The 20,532-nt window shown below is 48.0% G+C and overlaps 2 protein-coding genes across 11 annotated transcripts in view; one reads left to right on the top strand and one right to left on the bottom strand.

Moving 5' to 3' along the window:
• The window catches only part of TMED4 (transmembrane p24 trafficking protein 4), a 211,472-nt gene that overhangs the window by 126,779 nt on the left and 64,161 nt on the right, over positions 1 to 20,532 (top strand). The gene's annotated exons all lie outside the window — the stretch shown is intronic.
• The window catches only part of OGDH (oxoglutarate dehydrogenase), a 78,244-nt gene that overhangs the window by 20,700 nt on the left and 37,012 nt on the right, over positions 1 to 20,532 (bottom strand). For 6 of the 10 annotated variants that reach the window (XM_058296670.1, XM_071215054.1, XM_058296673.2 and 3 more), the window contains 5 exons: positions 9,966 to 10,081; positions 4,866 to 5,020; positions 4,549 to 4,695; positions 3,816 to 3,906; positions 3,293 to 3,472 (listed from right to left, as the gene is read on the bottom strand). In XM_058296670.1, coding sequence (XP_058152653.1) covers positions 3,293 to 3,472; positions 3,816 to 3,906; positions 4,549 to 4,695; positions 4,866 to 5,020; positions 9,966 to 10,081 — 689 coding nt within the window. Of the gene's footprint in view, positions 1 to 3,292; positions 3,473 to 3,815; positions 3,907 to 4,548; positions 4,696 to 4,865; positions 5,021 to 9,965; positions 10,082 to 16,080; positions 16,126 to 20,532 lie in introns of all 10 variants that reach the window. The other 4 variants (XM_012524741.4, XM_004457478.4, XM_058296672.1 and 1 more) reach the window with 1 other exon arrangement.

Raw genomic sequence — 20,532 nt, forward strand, 5'->3', positions numbered from 1 at the left:
GCTCCCTAACTGGCCATCCTGGCTTGGAGTGCCCCACTTCCTCCATCTGGGTTACCAGGTATCACTCGAACACATGCTTTTCTTCCTACTTTTTTCTTAAAGACTTACTTTATTCATTTCTCCCCACCTCCTCATTGTTCGCACTTGCTGTGTCTGTTCGTCCTATTTCTTCAGGAGGCACCAGGAGCAGAATCCAGGACCTCTAATGTGGAAGGGAGGTGCCTAATCACTTGAGCTACCTCCTCTCCCTGCTTTGTTGGGTCTCATTATGTTTTTCTTCTTGTGTCTCTTTTGTGTCGGCCTGCTTCACCTGCCCATTGTGCCAGCTCAATGCATTCTCTAGGTGACACCAGGATCTGAACCAAGTGATCTCCCATTGTGGTAGTTGGGAGCCCAGTCGCCTGAGCCACATTCACTTCCCATTTCCTTCCTGTTCTTAGTACCACCCCCTACCTACTCTATTACCTCCTGAAAAGCAGTTTCATCCCTCTAATCAGACAAGCATATTACAAGATTTTTTAAAAACTTTCATTGTGGTAACATAAATGCAACATGAAATTTTCCATTTAACCACTTTCAAGTATACAATTCAGTGGTACTAATTATATTCACAACATTGTGCCATCACCACCATCCATTTCCCCAACTTTCTCAGCACTCCCAAGAGAAACTCTGCACCCATTAAGCAATAACTCCCTGTTCCCCACCTCTTCCACCCTGGAAACACTAATCTACTTTCTACGAATTTGTATATTCTAGTTATTTTATTTAAGTGACCTCATACAGTATCTGTCCTTTGTGTCTGGTTTATTTCATTCAACAAGATGTCTGCAAGGTTCATCCATATTGTCACACACATTAGGACTTTCATTTTTTTTACAGCTGAATAATATTCCATCGGATGTATATACCACATTTTGTCCATTCACCTGCTGGTAAGACGCTTGGGTTGTGTCTACCTTTTGGCTATTGTGAAAAATGCTGCTATGAACACTGGTGGGAAAATATCTGTTCAAAACCCTGTTTTCAGTGTAAGCTATGGACCATAGTTAGCAGTTATATTTTGATGGTGGTTCTTCATAATCTGTAACAAGTATTTCACAACAATGTGAGGTGCTGGTGGATGGGTGATATACCGGAATTCTGCACATTAATGTTTGACTGTTCCGTAAGCTTACAATTTCTCTAACAAAAAACAAAAAGTTAAAACACTGCTTTGAATTATTTTGGGTAAATACCTAGGAATGGGAGTGCTAGGTCATTTGGTTCCTTTCTGAGAAACCACCAAACTGTCTTCCACAGCAGCTGTACCATTTTACCTTCCTACCAGCAATGCAAGGGGATTTCTATGCTCCACATTCTCTCCAGCACTGGTTATTTTCAGTTTTTGTTTTTTTTTTATAGTAGCCACTCTATGATTAATGCACTGTTGCAATAGCTTCTGGTTTGGATTTGTATTTCCGTAATGACTAATGATGTTGAGCATCTTTTCCTGTGCTTATTTGGCTTCTTGCATATCCTTCTTTGGAGAAATATCCATTCAAATGTTTTGTCCCTCTTTTTTTTTTTTAAAGATTTATTTTTATTTTTTAATTTATTTCTCTCCCCTTCCTCCCCGCCCCAGTTGTCTGCACTCTTTGTCCATTCATCTGTATTTCTTTTTGTTGCGTCATCTTGTTGTGTCAGCTGTGTGTGTGGCACCATTCTTGGGCAGGTTGGACTTTCTTTTGCCCTGGGCGGCTCTCCTTATGGGGTGCACTCCTTGCACGTGGGGCTCCCCTATGCGGGGGACACCCCCTGAGTGGCACGGCACTCCTTGCGTGCATCGGCACTGCACATGGGCCAGCTCCACACGGGTCAAGGAGGCCCAGGGTATGAACCGTGGACCTCCCATGTGATAGGCGGACGCCCTATCCATTGGGCCAAGTCTGCTTCCCTTGTCCATCTTTTTTAACCAGGTTGCCATTTTATTGTTGAGTTGCAGGAGTTAACTTTATCTTTTCTGGATATTAACCCTTTTTCAGATATATGGTTTCCAAATATTTTCTTCCATTCTGCAGGTTGTCTTTTCACTTTCTTGTTAATGTCCTTTGATGCACTAAAGTTTTTAATTTTGATGGCTAGTACACTGATTTTTAACGACAAAACTGGGTAAATAAATAATTGCTTCTGCCTCTAAACACAATCTGACCCCCTCCAGGGAACCCATGAGCCAGCCTCCTCTCTGTCCACAGCTCCCTTCCTCTCCACCCTCCACCTCTATTCCCGTCTTTCATCTCCACAGAAAGTTCTTCCCTTCCCACCCACCTAAAATCCTACCATTTCAATTTCTACCTCTTTCCACAGGAAGTCTGACTGCCTTTTATTCCTTCTCCCTTACAGCTCTAGCCCATCCCTACAGATCCCTCTTCTCAAGTTCTTTACCAGTGAACTTGGTTTTATGGTACATTGTTGCCCATTCTATTATTCTCCTTATGCATTATTTCTTCAAAAAGAGAGGTCCATGAGAGCAAAGTTGAAAGTGCCTACTTTAAACATTCCCCAGAATGCACATAGTAGGTAGGCACCTTGCAAAGATTTGATTGTTTTTTTTTTGATTGGTTGATTTGTAGGTTACCTTTAAGAAATAAGAACCCTGAAATGGAATATCTGTTTCAGACAGAATTCTAGGTTGAAATTAAATAAGGGAAAAATGAAGGTTACAAACAACTGAGGATTTCTGTATCCACGCTGACTGGCCAAGCATCAGCCACCATGCAGTCAAACAGGCCAGTCCAGAAGCCTCGCAGCACTGAAGGCTGCCTCCCTGGCCACCAGGGCGCTGTGGCCTGGAGGGACACCGCGGCCCAGCCGCTGCCCCACGGGCAGACACACGGCCAGCCCTGCCCAGGACCATGGCCTCCCCAGGACCATCTCTTCTCATGCACTCGTCACTTTTTCATGTCTCCTTCAGCTGTACCTACCCTCTCTCCTTACCAAGACTCTCCAACCATCAACGATACATGTGCAAGATGGGCTTCTCCACAGATGTGGCAAAAATAAAAGCAAACACCCCCCCCCATTTTTGGTGGCTACATCTTTTGGAGAAAGCACATTTTTATAAGCAGGACTCTTGTTACTGATGCTTTCAAAGTTGGTTTAGGATGTTTTTTAAAATCCAGAAAGGGGAAGCCCAAGACGTGTCAAGGGGCTTCAGCTATGCCAGTGAATAGTGCCCTCATCCCAAGACCCCAGGCTGTGGAGGTCGCGCAGCCACAACACAGCGGCGCCCGGGCCCTCCCTGTGGCCTCACCTTCTTCCCCTCGGTGTCCCCACAGTAGAACTGCTCAGCTTTGGTCTTGCCCATCACCACAGGGTCTGCGGCCTCAAGGTGGGACGGGTTTGCCACCAGGGACAGGGTGATGTTCCTGTCGGTCACACGGTTGATCCTCCGGTGGTACATGCCCAGGTGGTACTTCACATCCCCAGAGCCCTGGAAGAGCAGCGCGGCACATGTGCTTACCCTTGGCTGAGCCATGCCCTGCTGCGTGGGATGGACGGGGTGACCCGGGCTCACTGCATGGAAGCCCTTCTGTGCTTTGCTCTCTCCCCAGACGCGCCCCATGCCCACCCCACTTCTGAGGGCCTAGGGGCACCGTGACCCTGGGAGCAGGGGAGCAGGGGCGACTGCCCCACCGCATATTGCAAATCTCTGGGAGCTCAGTCTCTGCACTCTGCGGCCAGGTTCCGCTGAGGAAGGCCCATGGAAAGAAGAAGGACCCCCAGCAGGCCTTTCCCGAGGACTGTGGGGTAACAAGGACACACCCGGGACTCACCTCGTCAGCAGCTTCCAACTTTGAATCAAACTGACAGAAGATCTGCTCTAGCTCCTTCCTGATGACGTTGGCAAGCACATTCAGCCGCCCCCTGTGACACAGAGGGCGGTGAGCAGGCCCGCAGGACACTGGCCTGCCTTGGCCACAGCAGACACCGGCCCTTTCCCACCACCTTCCCTGCACCCCGCACGTGGCCCCTTTCCACTCGGAGCCCTGGCATCCCTGAGATCCGGCAACGGGCCACGTTCCTGGGGCCTTCACACAGACCACCAGGCAGGGAGAGTGGAGGCGGAAGGCGGAAGCTGCCGCTGCGCTCCGGTTGCCCCCCTATGCTGCTCCCCACCCCACTGCCCTCGATTTCTGCCCTGAGGTCGCGGAGAGTAGCATTCCTACTAGGTTAATGCGATCCCTGGCGTCTGGGTTTCCTTGACATAAACGTAAACCTGGGGCCAGGATGGCTTATTTAAAATCACAAAGGGCCTTGGATATAGCAGAGCCTCCACAAGGAGAAGAGCCTGATAATAGCAGTGGCAGTTTCCCAAAGCAGGACGATGCAAGAACCTTCTGGAAAGGTCTCAGCTCCCAGAGCGAGACCCACGCTGGGCGCACTGGCTGGACCTCACAAAGGAAAGGCTCCTGCTCAGCCCCTCGCTCCCTGCCGTCCCTTCCCGGGGCTTTAAACGCATGGAAGGCTATCCAGGGACGGGGCGGTGAAGTGAGAGACAGGCGCTACCTGTGCGGCATCCCCATGATCACGTAATCCACTCCGTTCGCACTCGACTTGTCGATGATGGTCTTCAGGGCAGGGATCAGCACCTCGCAGCCCTCCAGCCCAAAGCGCTTCTCCGAGGACCACTTCCGCTGAAGGAACTCCTCGAACCTGGCGGGAAGAGCCCGCGTGACCTTGAGGGATGCCGCGAGGGGCCGGAGCCTGAGGCCAAGGTCTCCTGAGCCCGCATGGACCCCTTTCCCTGGAGGGCGGCTCCAGTGCGCGGCAGGGCTGCGGCCCCAGTGCCCACACCCAGGACGCCGAGCCCAGGCCAGGCACACCTGGTGGAGCGCACGAGCCTCGCCAGCAGGGTGCGCTTCTCCTCGTTGGTGAACTGCATGACGCCCGGTGTCTCGAACTTCTGCCGGATCCACTGGCACTGCTCCAGGTCATTGATAAACATGAACTCCACGCCTATGTGCTGGCAATAGGCCATCTGCGCACAAAAACACACAGTCACGAGGGCGTCTGGTTAAATTTGGTTTAACGCGAACAACGCCGACTGCCCCTTCAGCCAGATGGCAGCGTCCTTTAAAACGTGCCAAGGCCTGGGTGTGCATGAGGGAGTAGAGGCCCAGTGGGCTGCAATGCCGGGGCCCAGCAACAGATCTGCCTTCTTCAGGGCCTCAGGCCGCAGGCACACAGAACCAGATGGCAGGGAATGGCCAGCGAGAGCCTCTAGGCCTCTCCTTGAGCCAAAGGACAGCTCCCTAAGCCCACACTGCTGGCCCCAGCAGGAAGCATGCACTGCGCCAGCTCTGCATCTGGGCAGGTCCCAGGAAGGCAAGATGGCCACGGCAAGGCAGTTCCTCTGACCTCGAGGGCAGACTTGTGCCCAGCATCTGTGAGAAAGAAGCCTCCGTGCTGCTGGTGGAGAATGCAGGAGAAGGGTTGTTTCAAGATCTGCAGGCTCCACAATTTTAAATTCCACTTGTTTTTTTTTTTAGGAGGTACCAGGGATTGAACCCAGGACCTCATACGTGGGAAGCAGGCGCTCCACCTGAGACAAAGTGCTCCCCAAATTCCACTTTTGAATAACAGACTCTCCTTGGGACTTCAGGTCCTAAAGAATCAAGACCTTGCCCATTACAAAAGAAAGGGTGCCAAGACCACCGCTGACACATCCCCGCCAGCATGGGCCGACGTGGGCAGTGCGCTGTCCAGCTCTTTACAGGTAGGAGGACAAAGTGAAAGGAAAGCAGCGAGAAAAAGAGGGTGAGAAAAGAGAAAGGTTCCAGAGCCCAGAGAAAGAAGTGCATCAGGTGACCAGAGCTGGGTGGAAAGCTCCTGAGCATGTGGATGGCCCCACACTCCTCCTCCTCCTCGCTTTTCCTCGCTTGGGGAGAAGAGAATGAAGCTCCTCAAGCAAACACCATTAGCCCTCAACCGAAACGGGAAGGATCCTGAACATGAGACACTAAAAATATTAAGGCCAACAGAGACCTTTTATAGACCTCAGTAAAAGTCTCTTTAATGTCCTCACCACAGCCACCAGATCCTGCTGTGTGGTTCCCATCCACCACCCCTTCTTAGTTTTCACAACAGCAGCCACGCAGACTGGCTGACATGGAGCAGGTAAATGATTTGCCCAAAATCACAGCGGCAGGGCCGGGATTTGAAATTAGGCTGAGATGCTCTACTTACTCCCTAGCTTCCAGAGCAAGGACTGGCATTGTTCCATGGTTATGAAACAAAGTAAAATTGGCCTGAACTTGAAATAATGGCCAACCGCAATATTCTAGTTATCGCCCTAGACGAGAGAGGGAAAATCTTGCAGAGAGACAGAAAGAGAAAATGGAGCTGGGAAAGACCCTGGCATTAGAGGATTTTTATGAACCCCAAACCATATTTCCCTAATGAATGTCTTGGATGGTAAAACTAGGAACCTATAATTTGGATTTACAAATACTACAGGAGTGGCAGGCACCATCCTAACTTCACAGGCAACCCAAGTCTGCCATTTCCCTACCTAACCTTTACAGATAGTGGGGATTACCAGTGTCCCAAATCTCTGCTTACAAAGGAGCTAAGTCTGAGCTGCCAGGCACAGCAGAAGGACTCTCTCCTGGCCCACTGTTATTCTTTGTAAAGGAGGCACGGGGAAGCGGTGCAACGCCTTCCTTCGTCATTACTGACGTCTGTCATTGTGGAGGAGCTGGAGACAATGCAGGTGGCTCCCTGGATATTCTCCCTCCTCTCTCCTTTTTAATGCTTGACTGGAAAAGTATTTCCATTACTGAACAATTTAAATCTCAGAGGAAACAACCAGGTAAAACACTTTTGAAAGCAGTCTCTCTTTGGCATATTTAGCTATTGACCTGGAAACTTCACTACTTGGCCACTGGGTCTTATTTTATTGTTCTCTGCTCTTGGCTTAATCCCCAGGAGAGAAGGGCAGCAAGTTTCAAGAGCTGATTCTTAGTTTCTCCATCTAATAAGATAAATTTTAGGAAACCAAGAAGCCAAATTTCCTCTCATCTGTGGAAATAGTCGCAAACTGATCACTGTTGTCACGTGACCCAAAAAAGTCTTAAGTTTTGCTTGATCACACCATCAAACTCACATAAATAAATATCCAGTGTCAGGAACACATCACCCTTAGGTCAGAGGAGAGGAAACTGAAGGCAGGTCAGTCTGAGCTGGCCGGCCACCAGCAGCTCGCTCTGATTTGCTGGCCTGAGGGCCCTCGAGCGACTGGGGCCCTCTGGAATCCGGGCAATGCCCCCCGGCGGTGAAAGGCAGCGCTCCCCGAGGCTCTGAAGGCAGCTTGTCTGGGGGGACCCCTGCCCCTCGAGATGCCCAGAGGTGGCAACTGCTGGAGGGTGAGCCGGAGGGGAAAGGGGATGGGAAGACCTCTCACAGGAAGGCCTCCCAAGGAGAGACGAGCTCAGCTATGAGCCAGCCTCTGCAGCTGAGCTGCCGGGGCTGAGTTGCTCCTGGTGCGGGCTGGTTTAATCCGACCACACTCCCTCTAGCTGGAATCTACTGGGGAAGGCGGTGGGATGCCCGTGCACCTCGCAGGAAATTTGACAAAAGAAGGTGCATTCTTTTCACTGTTTGTGGGAAGGTATCTAGGGGGCTGGGAACTGCGGAGGGAGAGGAGTTGGTTTTCATTCTTTATCTTCTGAATTTGTCATCATGGCCATTTATTACCTATTCAAAATGAAATAAAACTTAAAATTTTAAAGCATAAAAAGAAGTAAAATTATTTGTTACCATGTCAGATCATTTGTTTCAATAAATATATTTTCAATGGAAAAAAAAAAAAGAAAATGCAGTAACTTTGGAGGAAGGCGGAGCTGCGTGGGGTGCTATTTGCGGGTTCCGGCATCACGAGAACTTCTAGAGCAGCAATTTCCAAGAGAAATATAACAATGAACCATGTACATAATTAAAATGTTTCTAGGATGGGGAAGCAGATTTGGCCCAGTGGTTAGGGCATCCGCCTACCACATGGGAGGTCCAAGGTTCAAACCCCGGGCCTCCTTGACCCGTGTGGAGCTGGGCCATGCGCAGTGCTGATGCGTGCAAGGAGTGCTGAGCCACGCAGGGGTGTCCCCCATGTAAGGGAGCCCCACGTGCAAGGAGTGCACCCCATAAGGAGAGTGGCCCAGCACAAAAAAAGTGCAGCCTGTCCAAGAATGGTGCCACACACGCGGAGAGCTAACACAGCAAGATGATACAACAAAAAGAAACACAGATTCCGGGTGCCACTGACAAGAATAGAAGTGGACACAGAAGAACACACAGCGAAAGGACACAGCGGAAACAACTGGGGGGGGGCAGGGAAGGGGAGAGGAAAAAAAAGTTTTTAGGAGAAACAGGTGAAATTAATTTTCATAATTTACCAGGCCCAATATATCAGAATACTGTCATTTCAATGTGGAATCCATATTAGAAAGTTACTGAGGTACTTTGCATTCTCTTAGTGTATTAAGTCTTTGAATCTGGGGTGTGTTTTACACTCGTCCAGTCAGACAAGCAGCATTTACAGCGTTCCACAGTTGCACGTAGCTAGTGGCTGCCACGGGCAGATGTGGTGAGGCTGGGCGGCAGGTGGAGGTAGGAGGAGGCAAAGGGGAGTTAACCCAACTCCCAACCACAATCTGCTGATGCCCGCAGTAGTCACGTAAGACAACCAGATGATACCTGTATCCTCAGATTTCTACCCTTTGCTTTCCCCTGTATGAGCCTGGAAGGGATGAAGGCAAGGGAGTGAAGCAACTCCAGGTTGATATGAAAATTAGAGAGTGTCACCACTAGATATCCAGGATGACTTCATGCCACTCTGCAGTCAAATACAGAAACATGAACAAGAGACTTTTGCCTCCAATCTCACTCACCAGAGCAATGAGTGGCTCTCTACCCTGGTAACACAATTAAATCATCAAGGGGACTTTAAAAACACTGACCCTGGGACCCTGCCCCACAGGGACTCCGGTTTGACTGACCCAGGCCATGTGGCCCAGACACAGAGCATTTTGGAAAATGCCCTGGCGATTCTCATGTGCAGCCAAGGAAGAGGAAAACTGCACGAGCAGCAGTGTGGTGCAATCTGGGAGCTTGTGAGGAGGTCAGGTACGGTCTGCCGACTTGGGATCTGCATGTGCAGTGGATGCCCAGGAGATCTTCACAAACATAAACTCTGGGAAGCACCACTCGAGTACTTCCTCAGTCTGTGGTCTGTGTGGACATCGATTCTTTCCCTCAAGTGCCACAGGCAGCATTAATAATAAGCTAACATTTGGCATGGGCCACCCAGTAAATCCATTCTCCCTCTACAAAATGGTGGTGTAATTAGGCCTTGGACAGAGGAGGACACTGGTGTTCCTAGAGGTGAAGACACTGGCCCCAGGCTGGCAGGGACTTGAAGCAGGCAGTCCATTTCCAGAGCTTGCATTCTCAACCAGGGAATGAAAGCCCCTGGCTGGTGCAGTCCAGAGAGGAGGAGAAAAAAAAGCAAACAAAACAGGAAGAGGACAAGAGAAACGGAGGAGGAGAGGGGAGGAGAGGGAAGAATGAGGACGAAGATGTACTTTGTTCAGGGAATCAGCGGAAGGCTTACTAGCTGGTTGTCTTGGGCAAGATCGGCACATGGGGGCACACCTGCTTGGCTCAAACCCCGGCACAGTTCACTTTAAGTGGAGCTTATTCTTTAGGGAACCATTACACAACAAACTCTAAAACAAACTCCCACTGTAATTTGAATGCAAGGTTTTCTTCCTCCTGTCTATGGTTGATCATAAAAACATGAATTTCTACCTGCAGTCTACAGCCCTTAAATTCTGAAGAGGAAAACAATTAATCTTGAGAATACTGCCAACCCAGCTTCTTAGCAAGTATGCTTGACGTTTCCAGAAACTTGAATTACATTTTCTTACCTCCAGCCGACGGATGATCTCCCGAAGCGGAAGAGCAGACTCCGTCCCCCCAATGAACGTTGTGGTGGGCAGTTGGAAGACTTTGTCCAGGTCAGATTCGTCCAGTCCATAAAACCCTACAGGGTTGTTGTGGATGGGACATGTCAGAGGAGGAGAGATGCATTTGTGAAACATGGGACAGCCATGTAAGGCCCAACGTTTTATGGAAAGGGGAAGGAAATCCCCAGGGGCAAAGAGAGAGAGGGAGAGAGAGAGAGAGAAGAAAAATATATATATACACACACACACAAAAAAAATCCTGATATATATGAAAATAAGTAATAATATTTTACAGCCAGAAACACAAACTTCAGCAATAAACGGAGGCTAAGAATATTACTGGGTGTCATAGCTAAGCTAGAATAAGATTCATATTATGCATATTTTAGTTCAGTGCATGAATTATTCATAATTTAGAGACAAATTTATTTCAAGGGCCCAAGGACACAAACCCATTTTGGGGGTGGAAAGAAAGAGCCACACAAAAGCACTGGGCAAGTCAATGGAAAAGGATATGAAAAACTAGTTGAGGGAATGAAAGCAGAAAACGAGGAGGCGATATAGACTAGTATATTAGCTATGGAGTATGTGGCAATAACACATGTATGCAGTAAATGACAAAAAGCTGGGGAGACTAAGAAGTAAGAAAACAATCACCAAGAGCCTGGGGGTGAGGTGTCTGTACTAGAGACCTGCCAAGGCAGAGGAACAGAAAATTCAGCAGCAAAGCACACGGCAAAAACCTCCCCAGGGACACTCCTCTCCTTTGACAGTGATCAGCCATCACAGATCACCCATCTCAACACTTAAGACACACTGCACCAACAGGGGTTCCCACTGAGCAAGAAAGTGCCTCATCTGGATGCATACTCCAAACTGATTTTTTTTGAAGTATGCTTGTTTCCTATCATAATAATTACTGGTGGGGCAGAGACATGGAGGAAAAAAGGTCAGGCTGTACCTTAGGTTCTGTCCGTGGTCTGGCCACCTGTCCCGAATCAATTCATCGGCTGGATAAGGAGAGGACACACAGAACCACTAGTGTCAGGGCTCCTTATACCAACACGTCCCCAGACCCCAGGGGTGACCAGGGAACTGGGGAGCGTTCTGCAGGCTCCACCTGCCTGCACAGATGAATGCACTCATGGTTTCCTGTGAAAGGGCAGCGTGAGATACCACCCCAGCCGGGCGGAAGCAGGGGCCTGCACGCACTGCTGGCCTGAACCTTCTCGGGAGGTGTGGGAAAATGCCCGTGGCCAGGCCCCAATCCTGGTGGTCATTCAGCAGGTCTTAAATGGTCCACAAATCTCCCCAAGTGATTCCCAACTCAGGCCAGTTTTGGGAACTCCTGCCTTTATCTATCAAATGCTTTAGGACATGGTTTTTTTAATCTTAAAAGCAACTCTGTTTTTCAGGCCCCCATCCCTGTCCCTTTTTAAACAAAACAAAAAAAGTCTGGCATTTTTTACCTTAAGAAAATTGTAAGTCTAAACAAGAGGGTGGGGTGTTAATGGTGGTTTACCTGCCTGCTCCATTTCTTCCTATTTTCTGTTGAGGAGGAGGATATGGCAATCACTTGGGCACAGGTGGAGTGGGCCGTCCTGGCCACCTACAGTCCAGCTCACTGGCAACGGCCTTATGCTGTTTACAGAGGGAAGCCCAATTCATTCTGGGGGGACTCTCCCAGCTGATGAAAAGTCCCAGGCCAGGGGCCGATCAGGGGACCAGACTGTCCAAGCGACACGGCCTTTCGTCAAGAATACTCTGAGACTGTGAAATGAGTCGGGTGGCTCCCCCAGGTGAGAACCGTCCACCTGCTGAGGCTGTCCAGCGGGAAGAGCCTGTGAGCCACGGGCAGCAGAGGCTTGTGTTCCGGACACCTGGCAACCACACCAGCCCAGGCTGCGCTTCCAGCCCTCAGAGCTTGGCCTCGCTCGGGGCCGTGCTGCTGAACCTGAAGACGGCTGGGTCCTACTTCTGCGTCCTGCAGTCACTTGAAAAACGAATTGACAGACTCTGCTGAGAAGATGGAGTAGACACACTTGCCCCTATCCTTCCAGCTAAGTACTACCAAAACCCTGGGTGTATCTATAAAAGAAAGCTGGGACTGAAGAGTGGGGTAAGAAGGCAGAGCAGTTAGGGGCCCGAGGAGCGACATGGAGGCAAGTCCCCTGAGGTTTTTTTGCCTCATATATCCCAGACTTGGAGCTGAAGGAACGTTTCTGGCAATGCAGAAACACCAATGAGCTCAGCAAAACCCCCAATGAGAGCTGCTCTCTCTAGCCAAGGTTCAGGGAAAGGACAGCTCAGCAGAATGGGAAACTTGCAAACGAAAATCAATCTGCTCCAGCCAAACAGCCCAGGAAAGACCGTGGCCCTACTCCCACCCAAGCCAGCAGAAGCCAAGGGCGGGGAGGGCACCCAGGCTTCCACCCCAGCCAGTGGGTAACAAGCCACACCCCCTGTCCCAACCCAAGGCCAAACAGGCGGCAGCCTGAAGAGGCACCAAAACTAAGAACACACTTCTAAATAATTCCTGGGCCAAAGAGGGAGTGTCCAGGCGCACTGCACCCTGCAGCACACCCACACCCACGTCTACAGTACCAACTATCTCTTTTCTTGTTTCCTAACACTCTTAAAAAAAAAAAGAGGAAATATCAGGGGGTGGATATATGGTGAAATGAATGAACATGAAAATACAATACATCAAAGTTTGTGGGACACAGCTAACATAGTACTGAGGAGGAAATTTGTAACAGTAAATGCATTAGTTAAAAAAAAAACCCTTAAATCAATATAGAAAAGAACCTAAAAAAAGAGATATAAAACAGCACAAACCACTGTTACTCAACAAGATGAAACACGTAATTTGAACAGCCCTATGATTAAGGAAATTGCGTTTATAAATAAAAAACTCCTTAAAATGAAACCTCCAGGCCCTGATTGTTTCACTGGAGAATTCTACCAAATGTTTAAAGAACAAATACCAGTTCTACACAATCTCTTTCAGAAAACAAACACTCATTTATGAACTGAGATTACCCTGATACCAAAAGCACAGAAAGACAGTACCAAAAAAACCACTACAGACCAATATCCTTCATGGATACAGAGGCAGCAATATGCAAAAAGAATTATACACCATGAGCAAGTGGGGTTTATTTCAGGGATCCAAGACTGTTGGTTCAGTATTCAAAAAAGAATGTAATCCATAAATTACATGATCATATCCACAGGTGCAGAAAAAGAATATAACAAAATCCAACACCCATAATAATAAAACTATCAGAAAAATAACAACGGAGGGGAACTTTCTTGCCTTGGTAAAGAGCATCTATAAAAATTCTACAGCTAATGTTATCTGTAACGGTGAAAGCCTAAATGCTTTCCCCCTAAGAATGGGAACAAGGCAGGGATGTCTGCTCTCACTGCTATTAACTGACGTAGGGCTGAAAGTTGTAGCCTGTGGAATAAGGCAAGAAAAGGGAATAATTGGCACATGGTTTGAAAAGGAAGAAGTAAACCAGTTCCTATTTTCAGATGAAATGATTATCTATGTACAAAACCCCAAGGAATCTACAAAAACAAAAAACCTAAAACAACTGAGCTTAGCTAGATCACAGGACACAAGGTAAATATATAAAAATCAACTGCTTTTCTATACAGAAGCAATGAACACATGGGCACTGAAATAAAAAACAGATACAAATCTGACAAAACATGGATAGAACTTACAGACTGAAAACTACAAGAAGCTGTGAAAGCAATCAAAGATCTAAATACATGGTGTGTGGACAGGAAGACTCAACAAAGTGAAGATGTCAATTCTCTCTAACTTGTTCTATAGATTTACAGTTCCAATAAAAACCTAAGGTTTCTGCAGACATACACAAGCTTATTCTAAAACTTACATGCAAAAGGAAAGGCCCTAGAGTAATTAAGACAAGACTGACAAAGAATAAAGTTCAGTAGCTACAGAAGTCAAGACAGCATGGTTACTGGTGGCAAGAGAGATGCACCGATTAAAGGAATAGAACAGAAAACCCAGGCATAAAACCACCAAAATAAGGCCGTCTGGTTTTTGGCAGACGTGCAAAAGCCATTTTCAACCAAGGTAGCTGGAGCAGGTGGATGTCCAGAGGCAATTAATGGACCTTGACATAAGCTTCCTCACAACTTACACAAAAATTAACTCAAAATTGATCAGGGAATTAAATGCAAAATGTAAAACTAAAACTTTTCGAAAATTACATGGGAGAAAATCTTTGGGAAATAGGGCTAGGTGAAGAGTTCTCAGACTTGAGACCAAAAGCATGATTCATAAAAGAAAAAGGTAAAAAAAATTTTTTAATTTAAAAAAATAAAAGAAAAATTAAATCTTTGGCTCTGCAAAAGACCTTTTTGTTAAGAAGATGAAAAAGTAAACTACAGACTGGGAGAAATATTTGCAAACCACATATTGAAAAGGATTATGATCTAGAATATATGATGAACCCTCAAAATTCAAAAGTGAAAAACCCCAAAATAATCCAATTAGAAAATAGGCAAAAGAGATGAAGAATTCTATTTCACCAAGTGGATACAAAGATGGCAAATAAGCACATAAAAAGATGTTCTTTATCACTAGCCATTAGAGAAATGCAAATTAAAACCATGAGCTGTCACTACACACCTATCAGATTGGCTAAAATTAAAAATAGGGGCACCACCAAGTACCGGCAAGGAGGCAGAGAAACTGGATCGCTCACACATAGCTGGTGGAAATGTAAAATGGTACAGTCACTCTGGAAAAGAGGTTAGCAGTTTCTTATAAAACTAAACATGCTTCTACCATCTCACCCAACAATGTCAGTCCTGAGCATTTATTTATCCCAGAGAAATGAAAACTTATGTCCATGCAAAAACAACTGCACATGAATGTTTCAAGCAGTTTTATTTCCAACAGCCAAACCTGGAAATCCACACATCCTTCTGTGGGTGAATGGTTAAACCAACTGGGTCTATTCACACCATGGAATACTACTGAGCAGCAATAAGGAACAAACTGCTGACAATCACCTGGATGAATCCCTAGAAGAGAATGCTGAATGAAAACTGCCACTCGCAAAAGACTCCATACTGTGATTCCATTTATGCAACATTCTTGAAATGACATAATCACAGACAGGGAGAACAGATTATTGGTCACCAGGGACTAAGGGGCAGGGTGGGGCGGGAGGAAGGGGGGCAGGAGAGATCCTGGTGGTGGAAACAGTCTGCCTCCTGACCATGTGATGCTAACATCAGTGTGATGCTGTAGTTCTGCAAGATGCCAGCCCTGAGGGAAAGTGGGTAAAGAGTACACCAGCCCTCTGTGCGATTTCTTACAACTGCATATGAATCTAAAATTATCTCAAAATAAAAAGTTTCATTAAGTGTAAATCTATTAGTCTCACAGATATAATGAATAAGATGAAGGAAAAGAAGGCCTTGGCTGCAAGAGACAGGGACAGAAGAGACTGACTGCTGAGTGGATGAGAACAGGCAGATGGCCCCCCAGCACCAAAACTCTGGATTCCTCTGAGCTGCTCTGCCTGGAACCAAGGGGAATTAAAGGCTCCCGGTAAAAGCATATTAATATTGTAGCTGTCCTCCACATACTGGCAAGATCTAAAGGGGAACCTTGTCCTACATGCCCAGAAAGCAGAATCCGAAAGAATCCAGAGTCCAGCTGAAGCCATAGAGCAGAATGTGGAGAAAGGAGGTGCCTGCATGCAGAACGCAATGTGGCTCGGGCCCCACTGGCACCAGCAGGAGCTGGAGACCAGTGCTGTAGAGACGGGGCTCCGAGGGAACACAGCGAGGTGGCAGATGCACTGGGAACACAAAAGGGATGGAAACGCCGATGAGGAGCTCTCCTTGACTGTTAGTAATTAAAATGAAGGGGAAAAACAGATTCCAAAACAATAAGCAATCTTCAAGACACTTGACAGAAGTTGTGTCAACATTCCCGAAAGTGCATGCTAGGAAAAGCTGAGCATCCTAGTCAAATGAAGCCCTCAACTCCAGAAAGGGGAAAGGCTCGTTATTTTCATACCTCCTACTGTTAGCATTCGAAGTCGTTCCTGGAAAACTGCAAGATCTGAGAGGCACAGTGAGGTAGCATGGGTAAGTGCAGAAGGAAAAAGACAGGTGAGAGTTAGTTAGAAAAACACACCCAAACCCCCCAAACACGACACCATTAAAGCAGAAACGGATAACAAAAACACAACACACACCAGAGGAGGAAGGGGGTGGTTGGCTGGGAAGGGGATCGAGGGCTGAGAACTAGTCTGGAAAACATGAAAACTGTTCATTGAACAGTTGGAATGAGGTGAATTAGAAGGCAGCCAAGGTCAGCTGTCCCCAACGCTTGGAAACCACGAGGCAGCACAGTTTGAGTTCTCATTTCCTATCCTGACAGAGATCTCCTAAGAAGTCAAGGACATCCAACCTACACTGCTTCAGAATGAGAAAGAAAGGAAAGGAAAAGGAACAGACCTAGTTTTGGGATAGACATTCTTTAGAAGTGGATTAGCAGGCAGGAGACCACACTGTAAATCTTAAGAATCTGGAGGAATTTAAAGAGAGGGATTAAGTCTCCACCGACCTGCTGACTGCCACTCCTCACGAGAAGGCGAAACTGGGAAAAACCTGAGAGACCCAGCTATAACATACAGCTAACATTTTCCTTCCACCTGTAAGCTTTTCATTGGTTTTCTACCATGCTGGAGGTTTCCTCGAGCTTCCTCTGCCACAGAGGAAAATCAGGATGTCTATCTGGATACACAAAAAGCCCGCTTTTACTCTGGCTGCCTGGATGCTAGACCCTGACCGTGCTCGGGAAGGCCAATGGCACGTTGGTGAGAAGGTGCTTGGAGGTGCCAATCCGGCTGAGGGCTCAGAACCGATGGCTGTCACTGCTCAAGCCACCTGCCCGCGGATTCAGATAAAGGGCAGCTGAAGGCCTCCTCTGACGGGATGCCGAGAGTTCTGATTTACAAAAGACCCCACAAGCACACAGTTGGCTGGCTCTCCAGCTCCAGGACATCTGCTCTGAAAGAGGCAACCAGGGGGCTGCTATACACTGGGGTACAGCATGGAGAGAGTCCAAAGACTCAGAGCCAAGGGGCTCTGAAGACAGAAGACCTAAATTCTGCCCAGAAGTTGTGATGCTTTGCTTAAGGCAAGGATGAGGAAATTTACAACTTCTCCTTCAATGCCCAGAAGACAGACTACAGACCACATCAAGCAGCCACCAGCCCTTCTTGTGGAACCCGTCAGTGCCCGTGGGGCCAAGCCCCTGATGCCACCTGCCCTCCAGCCCTCCGGCCATCTGGTGGCCCTGCGTCTTGCACACAGTGGTCACTGTGATACACGTTGGCTAAACGAATCACTTGCTCCTGCCCTGAACTTATGGAGGGTTAAACATCCACCCTACCTGCAGCGATCAAGGGCACTCAGGGAGCTGAAGAGGGCTGTGGGGACAGGGCTGCCAGGACCACTGACGGGTTGATGAAGGCAGGAGTCATTTGGTCAAACAGCTAAAATTCTGTTGTGTTTTTTACTTTTTAATTGTAACATTTAACTCAAGTTACTTTCCTAAGCACTTACTAATGGTAAAGAAAAGATGAGTTTCATGCTCCCCTCCCTTTCATTTGTAGAATTTCTGCTGTCTTAAATTCTCCTTTATGTTTAAATCTTAAAGTAAATCTCACTTTTTGCCGCTATGAGAAGTTATCCTATAGAATTTATACAGAAACCACAGTTCACTTCTTAAGTCAGAATCTAATTCAAGCTCTACAATTTTAAGGCCTTTAAGATGGAGGAAAGTGAGGGCAAGAGCTTGAGAACCTCCCCAGATAACGGAAGTCAGAAACCAGACTGATGGCCTCACGTTAGTGCATCCTCCCAACTAAGCCCAGAGCAAAGCAGGGCACCACCCGGTTAGGCGTGCAAGCCGACTTCATGCTAATAAGCAATATGACTGCAGAGGACAGTAGCACCACCATGGGCCTCTTTCTAGGTTCTTCCTGTTACAGCCACACTCTGCAGTAGTCGTGTTTAAACATACACGCTTCTCTAACTTGGCAGCCTGGTCAGAGTTCCTGCTTTAGGGCCAACCAGGAAAAGCCTCCCTGGGAAAAGCCGATCCTGCCCAGGGATCCCGGGCCAATACTGACTAGGATCACCGCCCCCCATCATCACCCTACCCATCCCCTTACCCCCCATGCAGGATGTCTGAAAGGCCACCTCAGCTGGGGCTGAATCTGACAGGTCTGCACTTTGGACTCTCTGCGTGGAATGTGTGCTGGGGCAGGGCTTGCTGGAACGCTCAGCCCCCTCGCCCCTGGGAACTGGAGGCTCTGGTACAATCAGGCACAAGTTAAGCCAGCTTCTGGGGGCTCAGTGGGGACTAACCATCAACACAGCGCTCCATGGAAAAGGTGCCCATATTCCCAGCTGTCACCTGCATGACTGTGGCCTGTGACCCACGCCTAACTGAGAAACTGTTCTGAAACCAAAAAACGACAACAGTCACAAATCCTGACATCTTCACTCATGGGCAGCCTGTGGGCACATCTCAAAAGGTGAAGTTTAAATCGCTCCCGCCAGGGCAGATATTGCTCTGTGCAGAGAACCATTCCAGAAGCGCACTTCTGTCAAGTTCCTCGTGAGGGCTAGAGCCTCATTTTCCATTATTTCTCACTTTTAGTTCAGGGAGTGGCTAGGAGACTTTCTGAGAAGTCAGGAGAGGTACCCTAAGCCAAGATTTCCCAACCTTTTCAAAACTGATCAGAAAATGTAAAAAAGCTTAGCGGAAATTATTTCATATAGCCCACTTTCTTTGAGAAATTCTGAAGTGGACAGAACACCATTTGCACTTTAGAGTCAAAATAGGCCAGCCACCTCGCGTACTCAGATAGGGAAAGCACTCTCCTGGTGGCGGTGAAGCATTTGTCTGAAACGGCTTTCCCAGCCATGTCAGTTTCGAAGGCAGGTGTTCCTCTCATCACTCCACAGCCTCGCTCCCCCATCGCTGCCCCTCCACTTATCCTCTTCCAGTAACTGGCAAGGTACACTCTACTGAAAGCACAGGGCTGCACTCAAAAGTGATCACTGCTCTGAGCCTGTCTCCCCACAAGAAAACAGAGAAACGATGACTGCATCCACAGGGAGACGGGAAGGACAGCCATGCAGAGACGTGGAAACGGTGCGAGCTCAGGAGAGAGCCTGAGGGCTTTGCAAGGACAGGCTGTCCACTCAGCGGGCTTCATACTGCTTAGAAGGGGGAGACTGTTCCTGCCCGCCCACCGGCGTCAGCTGACAAGAGGTTCCCCTGGGCCCTTGCCTCTGTACACACCAACAGTCCTCGCTTAGTTGGTGAGCTCCTCTCCAGACACCTACACTGCTTCCCTCTCATTCGGTTTGTGACCCTGGGCTCCACTTCTGAGCCTGTCTCATCAGAGCCCAGGCTAATATCTGCGCTGCTGCTACTAACAACAGTAACAGCTGACACCTTCATGGAGCTTAGCATGCTCTAACTGCTTCTCCAAGGAGTCTGTTTCATTTCAATCTCCTTGAAACAACCTTAGGAGGAGGGCACTACTCCCACCACGTAAAGGTGAGGGAAAGGAGGCACAGAGAGGATAAGCAACTGGCCTAAGGCCTCATAGCTAGTAGGGCCAGAGCTGGGGTTCTCAATGAGCTCTTGACCTTGATGAACTAACAGGTCTTCCAGTGCTTCAGACATGCCACGTAGCAGAGAGACACATACCAGCCATGTTTTGGATGAGTTCCTTTCATAAAGACCTTGCCCAAATCAAGGGTGAGAGCATTCAAGGCTTATTTTCCCAGAGACCTGAATATATAAAGGGTTTATACCATTTCAACTTTTTGTACCAAAAAGATTAATAACTTTAACACAATTTCAAACTCACAGGAATAAAATGCCCTTTTCTCCTGCAAGGTAAGGAACCATGCACCAACCTCCCCCTTTTGGCCCCCGCAGGGTCCCCTGTCCCTGCTTCTGAGAAAGCTTTGGGCCTCTGCTGTGTGCTTTTGGTCTCCTGGCTCATAAAGTCCTCTTGTCAGTTTGGAGATCTGTGTATTTTATTGGCAAATATGTAACCTGCATTTGAATCTTTGAATGTAATAAAATATTCAATAAAAGGATTTAAAAAGTGGAAGATAAAAAAAGGAAAGAAAAGGGAGATTTCTGAATAATGTTTTGCAAAAAAACAAGTCCCCTTGCCAAGTCTTTCATTCCCTCTCGCCCTTGCTATGGTGCTCCTAGCCTGGAAGCGGGACTTCATGGAAGCACAGACCCCTGGACACTCTTCCTCAGAGGAGAGCCGGGGCCCCAGGAGACCCCAAATCAGAAGACCCAGCCTCTGGCCTGGACTCTGCCATCAGGAGAGCTATGCCAAGCAGCAGGGGGATGTGGAAGGGTCTCAGGAGCTTTCGCCCTTAGAAGGCGACGTGGGGTCACCTGCCGCTGCCTGCTGCC

This window comes from Dasypus novemcinctus, chromosome 5, assembly GCF_030445035.2.
Source record: "Dasypus novemcinctus isolate mDasNov1 chromosome 5, mDasNov1.1.hap2, whole genome shotgun sequence".
Lineage (NCBI taxonomy): Eukaryota > Metazoa > Chordata > Mammalia > Cingulata > Dasypodidae > Dasypus > Dasypus novemcinctus.